This window comes from Loxodonta africana, chromosome 16 (assembly GCF_030014295.1).
Source record: "Loxodonta africana isolate mLoxAfr1 chromosome 16, mLoxAfr1.hap2, whole genome shotgun sequence".
Lineage (NCBI taxonomy): Eukaryota > Metazoa > Chordata > Mammalia > Proboscidea > Elephantidae > Loxodonta > Loxodonta africana.
In genome coordinates this window covers 72,545,328-72,561,400 of record NC_087357.1, presented here as the reverse complement: position 1 = coordinate 72,561,400, position 16,073 = coordinate 72,545,328, and the positions used below count along the sequence as shown (strand labels likewise).

Genomic DNA, 16,073 nt, shown 5'->3' with positions numbered 1-16,073 from the left:
ATTTATATAATAAAGCACATAAGGGGCACAGTTATGGATACTTCCTAGACATAACCAAACACCTTGCGGGACTGGATTATTGAATTTGAAAGCTTAGGACCATAGTATCATGGGACAACTCGGTCAACTGGCATAAAATAGTTCATAAAGTTTATGTTCTACATCCTAATTTGGCGAGTAGTATCTGGGGTCTTAAAAGCTTGTGAGTGGCCATCTAAGATACAACTGTTGGTCTCTACTGACCTAGAGCAAACAAGAAAGAAACCAAAGACTCAAAGAAGAAACTAGTCTGCAGGGCTAACAGCCTACACGAACCACAGCTTCATCTATCCTGAGACCAGAACTAAATGACACCTGGCTATTACTACCAACCGTTCTGACCAGGGACACAATAGATGGTCCCAGACAGAATGGGAGAAGAATGTAGAACAAAACTCAAATTATTTAAAAAGGCCAGACTTACGACTGGAAGATACTAGAGGAACCTCCAAGACTATCGCCCTGAGATAGCCTTTAAATTATATTCTGAAACCACACCCAGAGATCACCTTACAGCTAAATAATAGATTGGCACATAAAATAAATGACACCCGTGAGTACTGTTCTCCTGTACAAAATCATCTGTATGAAACCAAATGGTCACCATCTACCCTAAAGCAAAGATGAGAAGGTAAAGGGCCATAGGAGGGAAGAGACGCTTGATTAATGGAAATGAAACCATCACAACAGAAATAATGAGAATGTTAACACATTGAGACAAATGTAACCAATGCCACTGAACAATACATATAAAAATTCTTAAAATGAACCTAATTTGCTGTGTAAACTTTTACCAAAAATACAATAAAATTACTAAAAAGGAAGAAAAAAAGAATCTTGATCAAAAGGGGGGAAATGCAGAGTAGAAATTCAAATTCTCATGGAATCCAAGCTTTCTTGAGCCATTGAGGCTGGATGAACCCTAAAACAATTGCACTGAGATAATCTTAAGCCCTTAAACCAAAAAATCCCTGAAATTTTCTTAAAAACAAACAATAGTTTAGCTTAACTAGTAAATAACATCTGCCTTAAGCATTGTGCTATTTTAAGATCTATCTTTATGAGATCAAATTGGTAAAAGTTCTGCTGTATAGATTCTCAGCAACTACAAAAAATAAAAAAACAAAAAGTGGAGCAGGTATGTGAAACACTACTCAAAATCTTCAAAGTAGAGTAAAGTCAAAAGTCAAGATGTCTACAGAGAATAGATAAAATTTTTAAGAAGAGCAATTTGAGCTTACCAGTTAGAACACCTGGGTTCTGCTTCTGCTTCGCTTTCTTTACCCTCCATGGGATTTTGTCTATCTCATTTAATCAGAATCCTTATCATTAAAATGGAGACACATCTGCTTGTCTGCCTCATAGCTGTCTGGGAATCACATGATGGAGAGAATATTCAACAGTATGGCATAAGGACTGGGAAGAGGTAATATAAATGAGAGAAGTCAGTCTGGTTTAAGAAACCAGTGAGGAGAAAGAAAACAACAGACTCTTGACCTTTATGTAGGGTAACCTACTTTATAAAGAGCCAATCCAGGACACAGCCATTCCAGACGAAAAAATACATGATAACGTAATATATAAGACATAATTATAGCTGTGTTATTACTATAACATAAAAATATGAAAAATGGATATTTATTTGAAATTATATATTATTCTGTATTATTTACTTCTGTTACATAAATTTTTTTTTAATGAACAAGACTCGTTAGTAGTGACAATTACTGTATTTTTATACAAACAACATGCGTCTTCTATGTTTCTTTGCCAACCTCTCCTTCTCCCTATGAGTTATTTTCAGAAACACTTCTACACCATTTTTTTTTTTAGATTGCTGTAAAAAAAAATCAGCATGGTTTACTTAATGACATGTTTCTGTCCTATGAAATAAGAAAGAATATTTTGACTCCGTTTCCTTTTCCAATAATATTTCTTTGAACTGACTAAAGCTGTTATGATAGTCTCTTCTTTTATGTAGTGGTAAAACTATCCAACATGATGACATTAAGTTAAATATCCTCTCAAGAGAAATGTCTGAGCATAGAATACTCAGATTTTACTAACCATCAACAGCAAGTATTTACATGTGTAGCAATTAGTTTCTAGCTCTACAAAAATATCCATCTACCTCACATCTAAAGGCTTTTTTTGGTATTCCAGCTGTTTGTCAATTATGTTCTTTGAATCCATAAATTCATCATCTAGGCTACCCACGTCTAAAATGCCCATCATTTTAAAACACTCTGAAGTACATCAGATGTCATCACAAGTTAAACCTTTCTTGCTAAGAGAAATGATTTTAAAGCATTCAAGTAGTTTGAATTGATGAAGTAAAAGATGGATTCCAAGTAAGTTACTGTTTTAGTAAAGAAAAAGGTATGTATTATCTATCTATACGTAATAGAGGAGAACTTGCAGTATCTTGTGATAGGAATGTCCTTTCTAATCACCACATGATATGCAGAAGCTATTTTAATTATATACATATATATACACACACATATATGGTCAGGAATTTTGACACAGTAAAAGACACTTTAAGCAGAAGTGAACTACAAGTAACAAACAAGAAACTAGTACTTTCAATTTATAGAATAAAAAGAGATACTACAATAAAATATGAAGAATTATAATCATATCAATAGCATAAATTATAAACTATAAAATGGTCAAAGGATATGACAAGAAAGAAATGTAAGTGAACAACAAACGTGGAAAGATACCAGCAATCAAAGAAAAACCAATTAAAATAAAAGTATTTTCAAATGTTAATTTTTTTTTTAAGTAAATACTCGCCAGCCTCAGAAACAGTATAGGGAGTCACACTCTCTCAAAACACTATTGGTGTTTATGTATAACTATTACAAAGCAAGTATTAAAACACTGAAAAACAACAACAACAAAAACACCAGTTCCCAATCAACGTTAAACTATCCAACAAAATACAGATGGGAGCAATTACGTCCAATGACCAAAAGTCTGAAACCATTTCGAATCCATTTCTTTGTAACTTTTAAAATAATTAACTAACCTGAGCCACTTTAATTGAATTCTGGGTAGAGCCACCAGCATGATACTCGACGTTGAATTTTTTTACAAGTTCATCAAACCTATAAGGAAATCACAGCAAAAAAAAAAAAAAAAAAAGTACGTTAGGATTTGTCAGATGTCACAATACAAATTTAGATTAGAAGTGTATTAAATCACATTAGTGGAATTTTTGAATTACATAATTATGCTGAATTAAATGAACTTTTTTTTTTTAAATAAAATATTGCATGACAAAGAAGTCTGTTAAATTTCCGTACTTAAATATTTCTGTAAATGCACACCTAACAGAATTTAGAATGTATATGCTGTCCATAATTAACCACTAAACAGAAGGTAAAAATAAAAATTGATAAATTATTATTTATAAGCAATGCATATTTTCCTATATTAAGTGTTATCTCTAGAATTTCTATAAACATGTATTATTCAAATACGTTTAAAATAACTTCAGCTATCGTAAAGACTAATGGTTGATAAAGAATGGCAAACTACACTGAGTCATCCTGCTAGGCAAACTGCTGACTCTCCTAATGGTGTAATTTCTTTATCTTCCAAATAAAGGGCCTGAAAGTGATGATCTAAAGCACTGAGGCTTCATTACTTTTGGCATCTGGTAAGAGCTACAGAACTGCTCTTCAGAAAAATGCATATATTCACTGCACATGAAATTTTACATACAAGCTCATCCACGTACACCCCCTCCACACACACACACCCAGCCACAAATAATTCTCAAATCAGATGTCACTTATTAATCTGGATCACCGTATAACACCGCCTGCTGCATGTCTCTAACATGTTAGACGTTGTGGGAGACATCCAGGCGGTATAGGTATGTATCTTAATTTCAGAGGATTTACAAAGTTTTGGGTGGCAAAAAGATGAATACATTTGAAAAAGTAGAGAAAGTTATAAAATCAAGTTATCAAATAACACAACCCGTGCGGCATGGACAGTAAGCGCTAGAGGAGTTCAAAAAAGAAAGAGCCCGGGATGTGTGTCCACAGTATGCAAGGAAGTACTTTAAGTCTGGAAAAGTATTTTTAAAACTTTTAAAGTAAGCAGTAGAGCCCCCTTTTTGCAAACTAAACATTTCACAGAACCTCAAAATACATTTTTAAAAAATACATAAATGATTAGATTGGGAATAGGGACAACAGGGTTCTACCCACTCCCACACCTCAAACTGATTTTGGATTCCTTGTATGGAAGCTGGAGATGCCAATAAACACACTTAGCAAACTTGTCTAGATTATATCATTAATAATACTAATATAATGATAACAAGAGAGAAGGCAAGGTGTATGAGCACAGATAAAGAGAGGCAGGTATAGTTGTGGCAGAGGAAGTTTAGGAGACGTTCTCTTCTAATTATTTCTCTGAACTAGGTTATCAGCTAAGAGTGATGTTGGAGATTGGAGGGGAAAAAAAGGAGAGTGAATGAACAAAGTAAATATAAAGTAAATGATTGCTAGGCTTATCTGAGGTCCCTCCTCTTTTGAAAGCCAATTCCCCCAAAGGTTTTGAAACCTATCTACAGTGGGTTGAATGATGGTCCCCAAAAAGGTGTGTTTCCTATAATCTGTTAACGTGACCGTATTTCAAAAGATGGGTCTTTGCAAATGTAAGTTAAGGATCTTGAGATGACAGCATCCTGGGCTATCCAGGTGGGCCCTAAATCCAGTAACAAATGTCCTTGTAAGAGGTAGAAGAGAAGAAGAGATAAGCAGAACGCCATGTAAAGGTGGAATCGGAAGGTATGCAGCCACAAATCAAGGATTGTCAACAGTCACCAGAAACTGCGAGGCAAGGAAGGAATCTTTCCTAGAGCCCCCAGAGGAAGCATGGCACTGCTGATACCTTGACTTCAGACTTAAACCTTCTCCAGAACTCTGAGAGAATCAATTTCTGTTGTTGTAAACCATCCAGATTGTGGTCATTTGTTATAGCAGTCCTAGGAAACTAATCCACCATCCTTTCTCATTTTCTCAAGGACCTCTTAAGTTTAGTCTTCTCTTTTATCACCAATTTCTCCCATCAAATAACTAAGAGTTATTTAACACTGTGGGAAGAATTAATGGGTCAGAATTTGTTACAGATACTAAAACCACAGTGAACCAATTCTAATGTATTACTAAGAACTTTGGAAAGTGTAAAGGAAGGTGTAGAATGAAAATACCTGACTTTCTACTTTGGAAAGCATACAGCACACTGATCAAAAGCTTAGACTCTAGAATCTAACTATAAATTGGAATCCTCACTGTAACACTGTCTGACCTTGGCCATGTTATTTATTCCTTCTGAGTTTCAGCTTCCTCATCATAATAGTAGCCCACACCTTATAAAATTGTGGGGAGGATTAAATAAGCTGACGATTTGAACAAAATGTTTAAAACAAAAAGTGGCATATAGTAAATACTCAATGAATATTAAGCATGGAACCTAAAACTGGGTATGGAACCTAAAAAACTGGGAAATACTGAAGCAGGTTTCTTTGCTTCACCCTATCTCAGTCTTTTAATATGCGGATACACACCGTGAAAAACCAAGATGGAGATAGGGTACACACATATTTCCTGAGCATGTCTGATCATGTAAATAAACCTCTTTCTCTAGGGCATCTGGAAACCCTGGTGGCATAGTGGTTAAGTGCTACGGCTGCTAACCAAAAGGTGGGCAGTTTGAATCCACCAGGCGCTCCTTGGAAACTCTACCAGGCAGTTCTACTCTGTCCTATAGGGTCGTTATGAGTCGGAATTGATTCAACGGCAGTGGGTCTGGTTTGGTTTCTAGAGCATCTAGCAAAGCTAATGTTCTTTTTAAACCACATTGATCTAGAACCATATTGATCCAGTGAGGTAGCTACTAGCCACATGTAGCTATTAGCATTCAAACTTAAATGAATAAAAATTCAATTTGTTAGTCACATATTTCACGAATCAAAAAAAAAATGGAAAATAACAAATGTTGGAGAGGCTGCAGGGAGACTGGACTCTTATGCACTGCTAGTGGGACTGCAAAATGGTACAACCGTTTTGGAATATGATATGGAGCTTCCTTAAAAAAAGCCAGAAATAGAAATACCATGTGATCCAGCAACCCCACTCCTAGGAATATATCCTAGAGAAATAAAAGCCGTCACATAAATAGACATGTGCAACCCATGTTCACTGCAGCATTGTTCACAATAGCAAAAAGATGCCAACAACCTAGATGCCCATCAAGAGATGAATGGACAAATACGGTACATATACACAATGGAATACTACGCAACGATAAAGAACAATGTTGACTCTACAAAGCATCTCACAACATGGATGAATGCCTGGAGGGCATTATGTTGAGTGAAATAAGTCAATCACAAAAGGACATATATTGTATGAGACCACACTATAAAAAATCATGAAAAGGTATACATGCAAAAAGAAACAATCTTTGATGGTTATGAAGGAGGGGAGGGGCAGGAGAGAAAAAAACTGGACAAAAGTTAAGTGATAACTTTGGTGAAGGTGAGACAGTACACAATACTGGGGAAGCCAGCACAACCTGTCCAAAGCAAGGTCATGGAAGCTCCACAGACACATTCAAACTCCCTGAGGGACCAAATCACTGGGCTGAGGACTCTGGGGAGCATGGTCTCTGGGAACATACTAGCTCAAATGGCATAACATAGTTTATAAAGAAAATATTCTACATTCTACTTCAGTGAGTAGCATCTGGGGCCTTAAAACCTTGTGAGTGGCCATCTGAGATACTCCACTGGTCTCACCCTGTCTGGAGCAAAGGAGAAAGAAGAAAACCAAAGATGCTAGAGAAAGATTAGTCTCACTGATCTAGTGGACCACAACTACCACAGACTGAATCCAGCACAACTAGATGCTATCCCGCTACCAACTGCTCTCACAGGGATCACAATAGAGGGTCCCAGACAGAGCTGGAGATAAATGGAGAACAAAATTCTATAACTCATTTGGAAAAAAAAAACAACTTACTGGTCTGACAGACTGGATAAACCCTGAGACTATGGCCCCCAGACACCCTTACAGCTCAGTAAAGAAGTCACCCTTGAGGTTCACCCTTCAGCCAAAGATTAGACAGGCCCATAAAACAAAACAAGACTAAGTGGGCCCACCAGCCCAGGGGCAAGGACAAGGCATGAAGAGAACATTCCCACCATCACGAAAAAATTCTATTGGACAGTGCTGGGAGGATTCAATAACAATTATAAAGAAAACAGCAGAGTAAGCATAATCATTTTTAAACCTGAAACAGACTTAGTAGATTCACCCTAATTTAACAAAAGGGGTGGGGGGAAACGGGGCATAAGGTGCTTCAGTAGATTGCCAAAGGTCATACATAGCAAACTGATGATTCAAAATTAGAATCCCTTTCTTAGAATCATTTAATGTAAAAACACAGAAACCAGTAAACATTTCTTCTCATTGTAGGCAACTAAGAGAGCTTTCTATAAAAGAAAACAAAATTTTGCTTACTAATGTTACTCTGGGAATCAATTCAAGAGGTGTAAGAATTATAGGACCTTCCACTTTAACATGAATAATGAGGCATATGTTCACTTCCTATTTCAAATCCTCTGAAATGTCAAAAAATATGTTTGATATATACAAATGAACAAAAGTGTAACAGTACTGCAAAGCAAGGAAAGATGCCACAGACAGACCACAAATTTGAGAAATAAATTCTGTCTGTATAAATAGATTAATTCTGTCTCTGTATTTTTGCCTATTCTGGACATTTCACATAAATGAAATCATACAATATGTGGCCTTTTGTGACTAAATTCTTTGACTTAGGATAATATTTTCCAGGTTTACACATACACTAAACAGTAGTTTATTCCTTTTTATGGCTAAATAATATGTCATTGTATGGATATACACTTTATCCATTCACTAGTGGGTGAGCATTTGGGTTGTTTCCACCTTTTGGCGATTATGAACAATGCTGCTATGAAGAACGTTTATCCACAAGATTCAGTACAGGCATATATTTTCATTTCTCTTGGGTATACATCACAAAGTGGAAGTTCTGGGTCAAATGGGAACTCTATATTAACATTTGAGCAACTGCCAGATTGTTTTCCAGAACGGCTGCACCACTTTATATTCCCACCAGCAGTGTATGAAGATTCCAAATTCCCCATATCCTCACTAACACTTGTTATTATATACTTTTTTTAGTAGAGTCACCTTAAAACCAAAACCAAACCCATTGCCATTGAGCAGATTCCGATTCATAGCAACCCTGTAAGAATTAATTAAAGCCATCCTACCCGGGCATGAAGTGGTATATCACTGTCATTTTGATTTAAATTCCCCTATGGCTAGTGAAGTTCAACATCTTTTCATGTGCTTATCATCCATTTGCACATCTTTCTTGGAAAAATATCTATTCAGGTCATTCACCCATTTTTTAATTGAATTATTTATTACTGATTTATAAGAATTCTTTCTACATTATAGATACAAATCCCTTATCAGATATATGATTTGCAAATATTTTTGCCTGTTCTATGGGTCATCTTTTGACTTTCATCATAGAGTCCTTTGAAGCACAAAAGTTTTAAATTGGATGATGTCCAATTTATTTTTCCTTTTGTTGCTTATACTTCTGGTATCATATCTAATAATTCATTGCCAAATTCAAAGTCTCAAAAATTTACCCTCATGTTTTCTTCTGAAAATTTTATAGTTTTGGCCTTACATTTAGGTATTTTATCTAGTTCGACTTAATTTTTTTATATACTGGCTCAACTTAATTTTTTTTTTTTTTTGCCTATGGCTATCCAGTTGTCCCAGCAACATTTATAGAAGACTATTCTTTCCCCATTTATTTGTCTTGGCAATCTTTTCAAAAATCGATTGACCATAAATATGGGTTTACTCCTGGACTCTCAAATCTCTTCCACTGGTCTATAACAGCAATAATATATCTACCTTTATGCCAATAACACTCATCATAGATGCTTTGTAGTAAGTTTTGAAATCGAAAAATATGAGTCCTCCAACTTTGTTCTTCTTTTCCAAGTGTTTTCACTATTCTGAGACCCTAGAGTTTCCATAAGAATCTTAAGATCAGCTTTTCAACTTGGGCAAAGAAGCGAGCTAGGAATCAAATAGGGATTGCATAGAATCTGTAGATCAATTTGGGTAGTACCAAGCAGGACAATGAATAAGGAAACCGAAGAAGAGTTGATACATCTGAACTATGGTGTTGATGAAGAATATTGAATATACCATGGGCTGCCAGAAGAATGAACAAGTTTGTCTTGGAAGAAGTACAGCCAGAATGTTCCTTAGAAGCAACGATGACGAGGCTTCGTCTCATGTACTTCAGACATGTTACCAGGAGGGATCAGTCCCTGCACAAGGACATCATGCTTGGTAGAGTAGAGGGTCAGCTAGGAAGAGGGGGATGCTCAACGAGATGGACTGACACAGTGGCTACAATGCTGGGCTCAGGCACGGCAATGATCGTGAGGATTGCACAGGCCCAGGCAGTGTTTCATTCTGTTGTACACAGAGTCACTATGAGTCAGAATTGACTCGATGGCACCTAACAACAACATCATATTAATTAATTTTCAAAGACTGAACCAACCTTACATTCCTGGGATGAATCCTACTTGGTCATGGTGCGTAATTCTTTGTTGCTAAATACTTTGAATTATTTCAGTCTTTTTAAATTCATTGAGGCTTGTCTGTTTTATAGATTAGGATATGGTATATCCTATGCTTGTGCACTTGAGAGACAGTATAATATGTTGTTGTTGAGTGAGGTGTTGTTGATCACATAAGCTGCTCCACAGAATGATCCAATTAAATCCAGTCTCCTTCACAGAGATCCTTTTTGAGGTATGTGTTTGAGATTTGTCATGACCCCAAAACCCCAAAAACTCATTGCTGTTGAGTTGATTCCGACTGATAGTGACCCTATAAGACAGAGTTGAACTGCCCCATAGAGTTTCCAAGGAGTGGCTGCTAGCTTCGAACTGCCAACTTTTTGGTTAGCAGCCGAGCTCTTAACCACTGCACCACCAGAGCTCTGTTATGGCCCCAGGAGGACTCTATTTAGCTGTATCTTTTCTTGGTGCTCTCTAGTAAACTTGTTATAGTTGTTGCTAAGTATTGCTGAGTCGGTTCCAACACATAGTGACCAATGTGTAACATAATGAAATCTTGCCCAGTCCTGCATCATTCACACAATCATTGCTATGTTTCAGCCCACTGTTGGGAGCCACTGTGTCAATCCATCTCATTAAGGGTCTCCCTCTTTTTCACTGACCCTTGGCTTTATCAAGCATGATATCCTTCTTCAGCAATTGGTCCATTCTAATGACATGTCCAAAGTAATCGAGACAGAGTCTCTCCATCTTCACTTCTAGGGAGCATTCCAGCTATACTTCCTCCAAGACTGATTTGTTCATTTTTCTGGCAGTCCATGGTATATTCAACATTCTTTGCCAATACCACAATTTGATCGCATCAATTCTTTGGTCTTCCTATTTCACTGTCCAGCTTTTGCATGCAAACGGAAAACACCATGCCTTGGGTCAGGAGCACCTCGCTCATCAGAGTGACATCTTTGCTTTTTCAGATTTTACAGAGGTCTTTTCCTGCAGATTTGTCCAATGCAATATACGTCATTTCATTTCACGGCTGCTTCCACGGTCGTTGATTGCTGAGCCTAAGTAGAATAAAATACTTGACAGCTTCAATTTCTTCAGGTTATCATGATGTTATTGATGGGCCCATTGTGAGAATTTCCGTTTTCTTCATGATCAGATGTAGTTTATGCCTTTAAGGAATTGACCAGTCTCCTTCTAAGCACCCTTAAGCATGAGCTTTCCCACAGTATGTTTCAAATGAAGTGCATTAGAAAAGTTTCTCCATATCAGCAATAAGGCTGTTTCCCTTTCTTATCGTTTTTTTTGTGTTCACTGGAATAGCACTTTTAATTTCCTTCAAGGACTTTTCCTTTGTATTCACAACTCGATTAACTGGCACAAGAGGCCTAGCTTTCTGTCTTTCTCAGCTTTTGACATGCCTTCCTCACTACACTTAATCATTTCTAGCTTTTGATTTAAATTGAGAGATGTGCATTTCTTCCTTTCACTTGAACACTTATGCCATTATAGGGTTATTAATTGGCCTAATTTCAATAATGTCCTGTTTCAGGGAATAGGGAGGCTCAAGAGGAAGAACAGAGACAGGGAACTGTCGGCTGGAACAGTCAGGACACACGCAACATTTCTCAATTAAGTTTGCTGTCTTACGCGGGCAAGGTCCGTGAGATTTCAAAGCAATTACAACAGTAACATCAAAGACAACTGATCACAGATCACCATAACAGATAAAATATTAGAAATTTTGAAATGCTGTGAGAGAGACACGAAGTGACAGAAACAAATGCGACAGAGACACGAAGCAAAAACATGCTGTTGCAAAAATGGTGCCGAAAGACTTGCTCAATGCAGGGTTGCCACAAACTTTCAATTTGTAAAAAACGCAGTACCGGCAAAAAGCAATAAAACGAGGTATGCCTGTACCAACCAAAACAAAAAAAAACATAAGAACATGGTATGGATTAAAAAAAAATGTGAGCCATGTATTATTTTGAAAAACTAAAGGAAGCCTGAAACAAATTAAAATAGGACCCATTAGACTTATTACTTAGAAAATTCTCCCTTACGTAGCAAAATTTTTAATAACAAAGGGTTGCATTTTTTCTTCTATAGACACAATCATACTACTTGGTTCAACAGGGACTATTTACCTAATTATTTCATAAAGTTGTTTTGTTTGGTTTTTACTTTTCAGAATCTATCTGGAGATAAAGCATAGAACATTTAATTATACATGCAAAATAGAATGTAAAAAATTATATAGAATTTTGACATTTTGAAGATGGAACAAATAGTGCACTTTCCCTCACCTTTTATGGAGAAGGGTCTACAGATGTTTCAAATTTTAATAATGTTAATAAATTAAAAAAGAAAACAAAACAAGTGTGAAATATATTGTTTAAAATAATAATGTAGATCAGTTGTTGTCGTTAGGTGCTGTTGAGTCAGTTCTGACTCACAGTCACCCTGTGTACAACAGAACAAAATGCTGCCATGTCCTGTGCCATCCTCACAATCGGTGCTATGTTTGAGCCCATCGTTGCAGCCATTGTGTCAATCCATCTCGCTGAGGGTCTTCCTTGTTTTCGCTGACCCTCTTACTTTACCAAGCATGATGTCCTTCTTCTCTAGGGACTGATCCCTCCTGATAACATATCCCAAGTATGTAAGATGTAGTCTTGCCATCCTTGCTTCTAAGAAGCATGCTGGCTGTAGCTCTCCCAAGACAGATTTGTTCGTTCTCCTGGCAGTCCATGGTATATTCAATATTCTTCACCCACACCGTAATTCAAAGATGTCAGTTCTTCTTTGGTCTTCCTTATTCATTGTCCAGCTTTCACATGCATATGAAGCAATCCAAAATACCATGGCTTGAGTCAAGCGCACCTTAGTCTTCAAGGTGACATCTTTGCTTTTTAACACTTTCAAGAGGTCTCTTGCAGCAAATATGCCCAATGCATCATTTGATTTCTTGATTGCTGCTTCCAGGGTGTTGATTGTGGATCCAAGTAAAATGAAATCCTTGACAACTTCAGTCTTTTCTCCGTTTATCATGACGTTGCTCATTGGTCCAGTTTTGAGGATTTTTGTTTTCTGTATGTTGAGGTGTAATCCATACTGAAGGCTGTAGTCTTTGATCTTCATCAGTAAGTACGTCAAGTCCTCTTCACTTTCAAGAAGCAAGGTTGTGTCATCTGCATAACACAGGTTGTTAACGAGTCTTCCTTCAATCCTGATGCCCTGTTCTTATCCACATAGTCCAGATTCTCGAATTATTTGCTCAGCGTACAGATTGAATAAGTATGGTGAAAAGATCCGATCCCGACGTACACCTTTCCTGAGCTTAAACCACACAGTATGTATATGTGTATATATGTATATATATATACTTATTGCACCATTCATTTCTACCACATATAGAAATACTTTTTTAATCTTTACTATATTAACTTTGAAACAAATACATTATCCAGAATATGTAAAGAACTCTCAAAGTTTAATGTGAAAAAAACTGGACAAATAAAAGAGTATGAATTTTTATACAGTATGATTGATGTAACTGGTTTCATTTAATTGTACAAGTGAAAATGTTGAATTGGCAACTGTTGTGTTACTTATATTTTTACAACAATAAAAAATATATCAAAGTTTAAGTTAACAACTTAAAAAGAGTATGAATTTTGGGGCAATGAAAATGTTCTATTCTGGTCATGTTACACCACCATACACTGTTTATGTTTGTCAAAACTCATACAACTGTACACATTAAAAGGGTGAACTTTACTGCATGTAAATTATACTTCAATAAATCTGACTAAAAAAAAGAATATACTACTTAGGGAATCACTCCAAGAAATTCCAAAAGACACCCCCTCCCCATCCGTACGCCTGGCAACCTAGCTATGTAGACAGGCACATACACAGACACACAGAGACACACATGAAGCACATTTAAATCTTAAACCAATCCTAAGAGGTAGGTAAAATTAATACAATTATCCCAAGTTTCTAAGTGAAGACACAAATTTAGAGTTTCAGCGACTTGTTTTTTAAACTGTTGATTTTCAAATGCTTTCAAATTTTTTTTTATTTTTCAAATTATGGAAAGGTTGCAAGAATAATACAGGGAATTTCTGTACACCTTTTATCAAGATTCACCGATATTTAGCATTTTGCACATTTTGTCTTTGTTTCTCTCTCTATAAATACATAGATATTTAGTTTTTCTGAATCATTCGAGAGTACAAAAAAAAAAAACCAAAAACCCATTTGAGAGTAGCATGTATATATCATGCACCTTTATCACTTAATACCTCAGTGGGAACTTTCTATATGAAAGTTCCCAGTGAGATGCTCTCCAAATGTACAGACTTATACAGGCAATACTGAAATATGTTTACTTCTCTACTAAGAAGTAATATGAATTCTTAGTATGTTCTGTTGTTGTTGTTGTTAGGTACCGTTGAGTCGGTTCCGACTCATAGCGACCGTATGCGCAACAGAATGAAACACTGCCCAGTACTGCACCATCCTTACAATCGTAGCTATGCTTCAGCTCACTGTTGTAGCCACGGTGTCAATCCACCTCGTTAAGTCTCTTCTTCTTTTCCGCTGACCCTGTACCGTGTCAAGCATGATGTCCTTCTCCAGGGACTGATCCCTCCTGACAACATGTCCAAAGTATGTAAGACGCACTCTCGCCATCCTTGCTTCTAAGGAGCATTCTGGTTGTATTTCTTCTAAGACAGATTTGTTCATTCTTTTGGCAGTCCATGGTATATTCAATATTCTTCGCCAACACCACAATTCAAAGGCGTCAATTCTTCTTCGGTCTTCCTTATTCATTGTCCAGCTTTCACATGCATACGATGTGATTGAGAATACCATGGCTGGGTCAGGCACACCTTAGTCTTTAGGGTGACATCTTTCCCGTTCAACATTTTAAAGAGGTCCTTTGCAGCAGATTTACCCAAAGCAATGCGTCTTTTGATTTCTTGACTGCTGCTTCCGTGGCTGTTGATTGTGGATCCAAGTAAAATGAAATCCTTGACAACTTCAATCTTTTCTCCGTTTATCATGATGTTGCTCATTAGACCAGATGTGAGGATTTTTGTTTCCTTTATGTTGAGGTGCAATCCATACTGAAGGCTGTGGTCTTTGATCTTCATTAGTAAGTGCTTCAAGTCCTCTTCACTTTCAGCAAGCAAGGTTGTGTCACCTGTATAACACAGGTTGTTAATGAGTCTTCCTCCAATCCTGATGCCCCGTTCTTCTTCATATAGTCCAGCTTCTCGGATTATTTGCTCAGCATACAGATTGAATAGGTTCAGTAAAAGAATACAACCCTGACACACACCTTTCCTGACTTTAAAACAATCAGTATCCCCTTGTTCTGTCCGAACAACTGCCTCTTGATCTACGTAAAGGTTGCTCACGAGCACATTAAGTGTTCTGGAATTCCCATTCTTCGCAATGTTGTCCATAATTTGTTATGATCCACACAGTTGAATGCCTTTGCATAGTCACAATTCTGAAATTTCAGGTCATGTGTGGCTCTGCATCACTTGTTTACAGTTTGTGGAAGGATGTGGTGATTCAGATTCACTATCCTCAAAGCCCAGTTTAAGTGACCTTGGATAAATTGCTCACAACTAATAAACAGCCCACTCTGGACCGGTAGATCCATCCAACAACTAAGAATACTTAAAACCATATAAAATAAAAATAAGAATATTTAGAATAAATACCTTGTGATGTGAAACTAAATGAATTACTTTTTAATTACAGGCAGTTCACAGTTGTGGCTTAGTTATTTTATGGGTGCATCCTAAAAATCAGGAAAAAATTAAAAGTAAAGAGTGATAGGGAAGGTAAAAGGGAGAGACCAGAAATAGCTCTTCATTTTGAATGTACAGTTTTTCTACTTATCTGATATGAAGCCAATACTACTTGAAATAAAAAAGATTTCATGAGAACAACTTGTTACAGCACCAATCATTCTTATATTTTAAAAAAGTACTTATAAATAAGATGTAAGAAGAATTATGAACAGGAAAATGTCCACAAAACCCTGGTTTATAATTTCTAGTTCTGTCTAAGGGGAATTGCTTTCCACATTCACAGAAACCAAAGCCACTCTTTTATCCCAATCTCAGGAAAATAAATCTCGGCAAACATTCGAAGAATAAGAAAGACCTCACATTGTACTAATATCGACACAATATAGAAACAAGCATCAACAATTCTGAACATTTCATAAAAATAGTAGACATATGAGGGATAATACACTTAATAAAATCACTACAGTAAAACTTAAAAATATAACTTTCTAAAG

The 16,073-nt window shown here is 36.5% G+C and overlaps 1 protein-coding gene across 4 annotated transcripts in view; it reads right to left on the bottom strand.

The window, feature by feature from the left end:
* Positions 1–16,073, bottom strand: part of ADK (adenosine kinase) — a 569,500-nt gene that overhangs the window by 393,580 nt on the left and 159,847 nt on the right. For all 4 annotated transcript variants that reach the window (XM_064269749.1, XM_064269750.1, XM_064269751.1 and 1 more), the window contains one exon: positions 3,074–3,152. In XM_064269749.1, the coding sequence (XP_064125819.1) occupies positions 3,074–3,152 (79 nt within the window). The remainder of the gene's footprint in view (positions 1–3,073; positions 3,153–16,073) is intronic.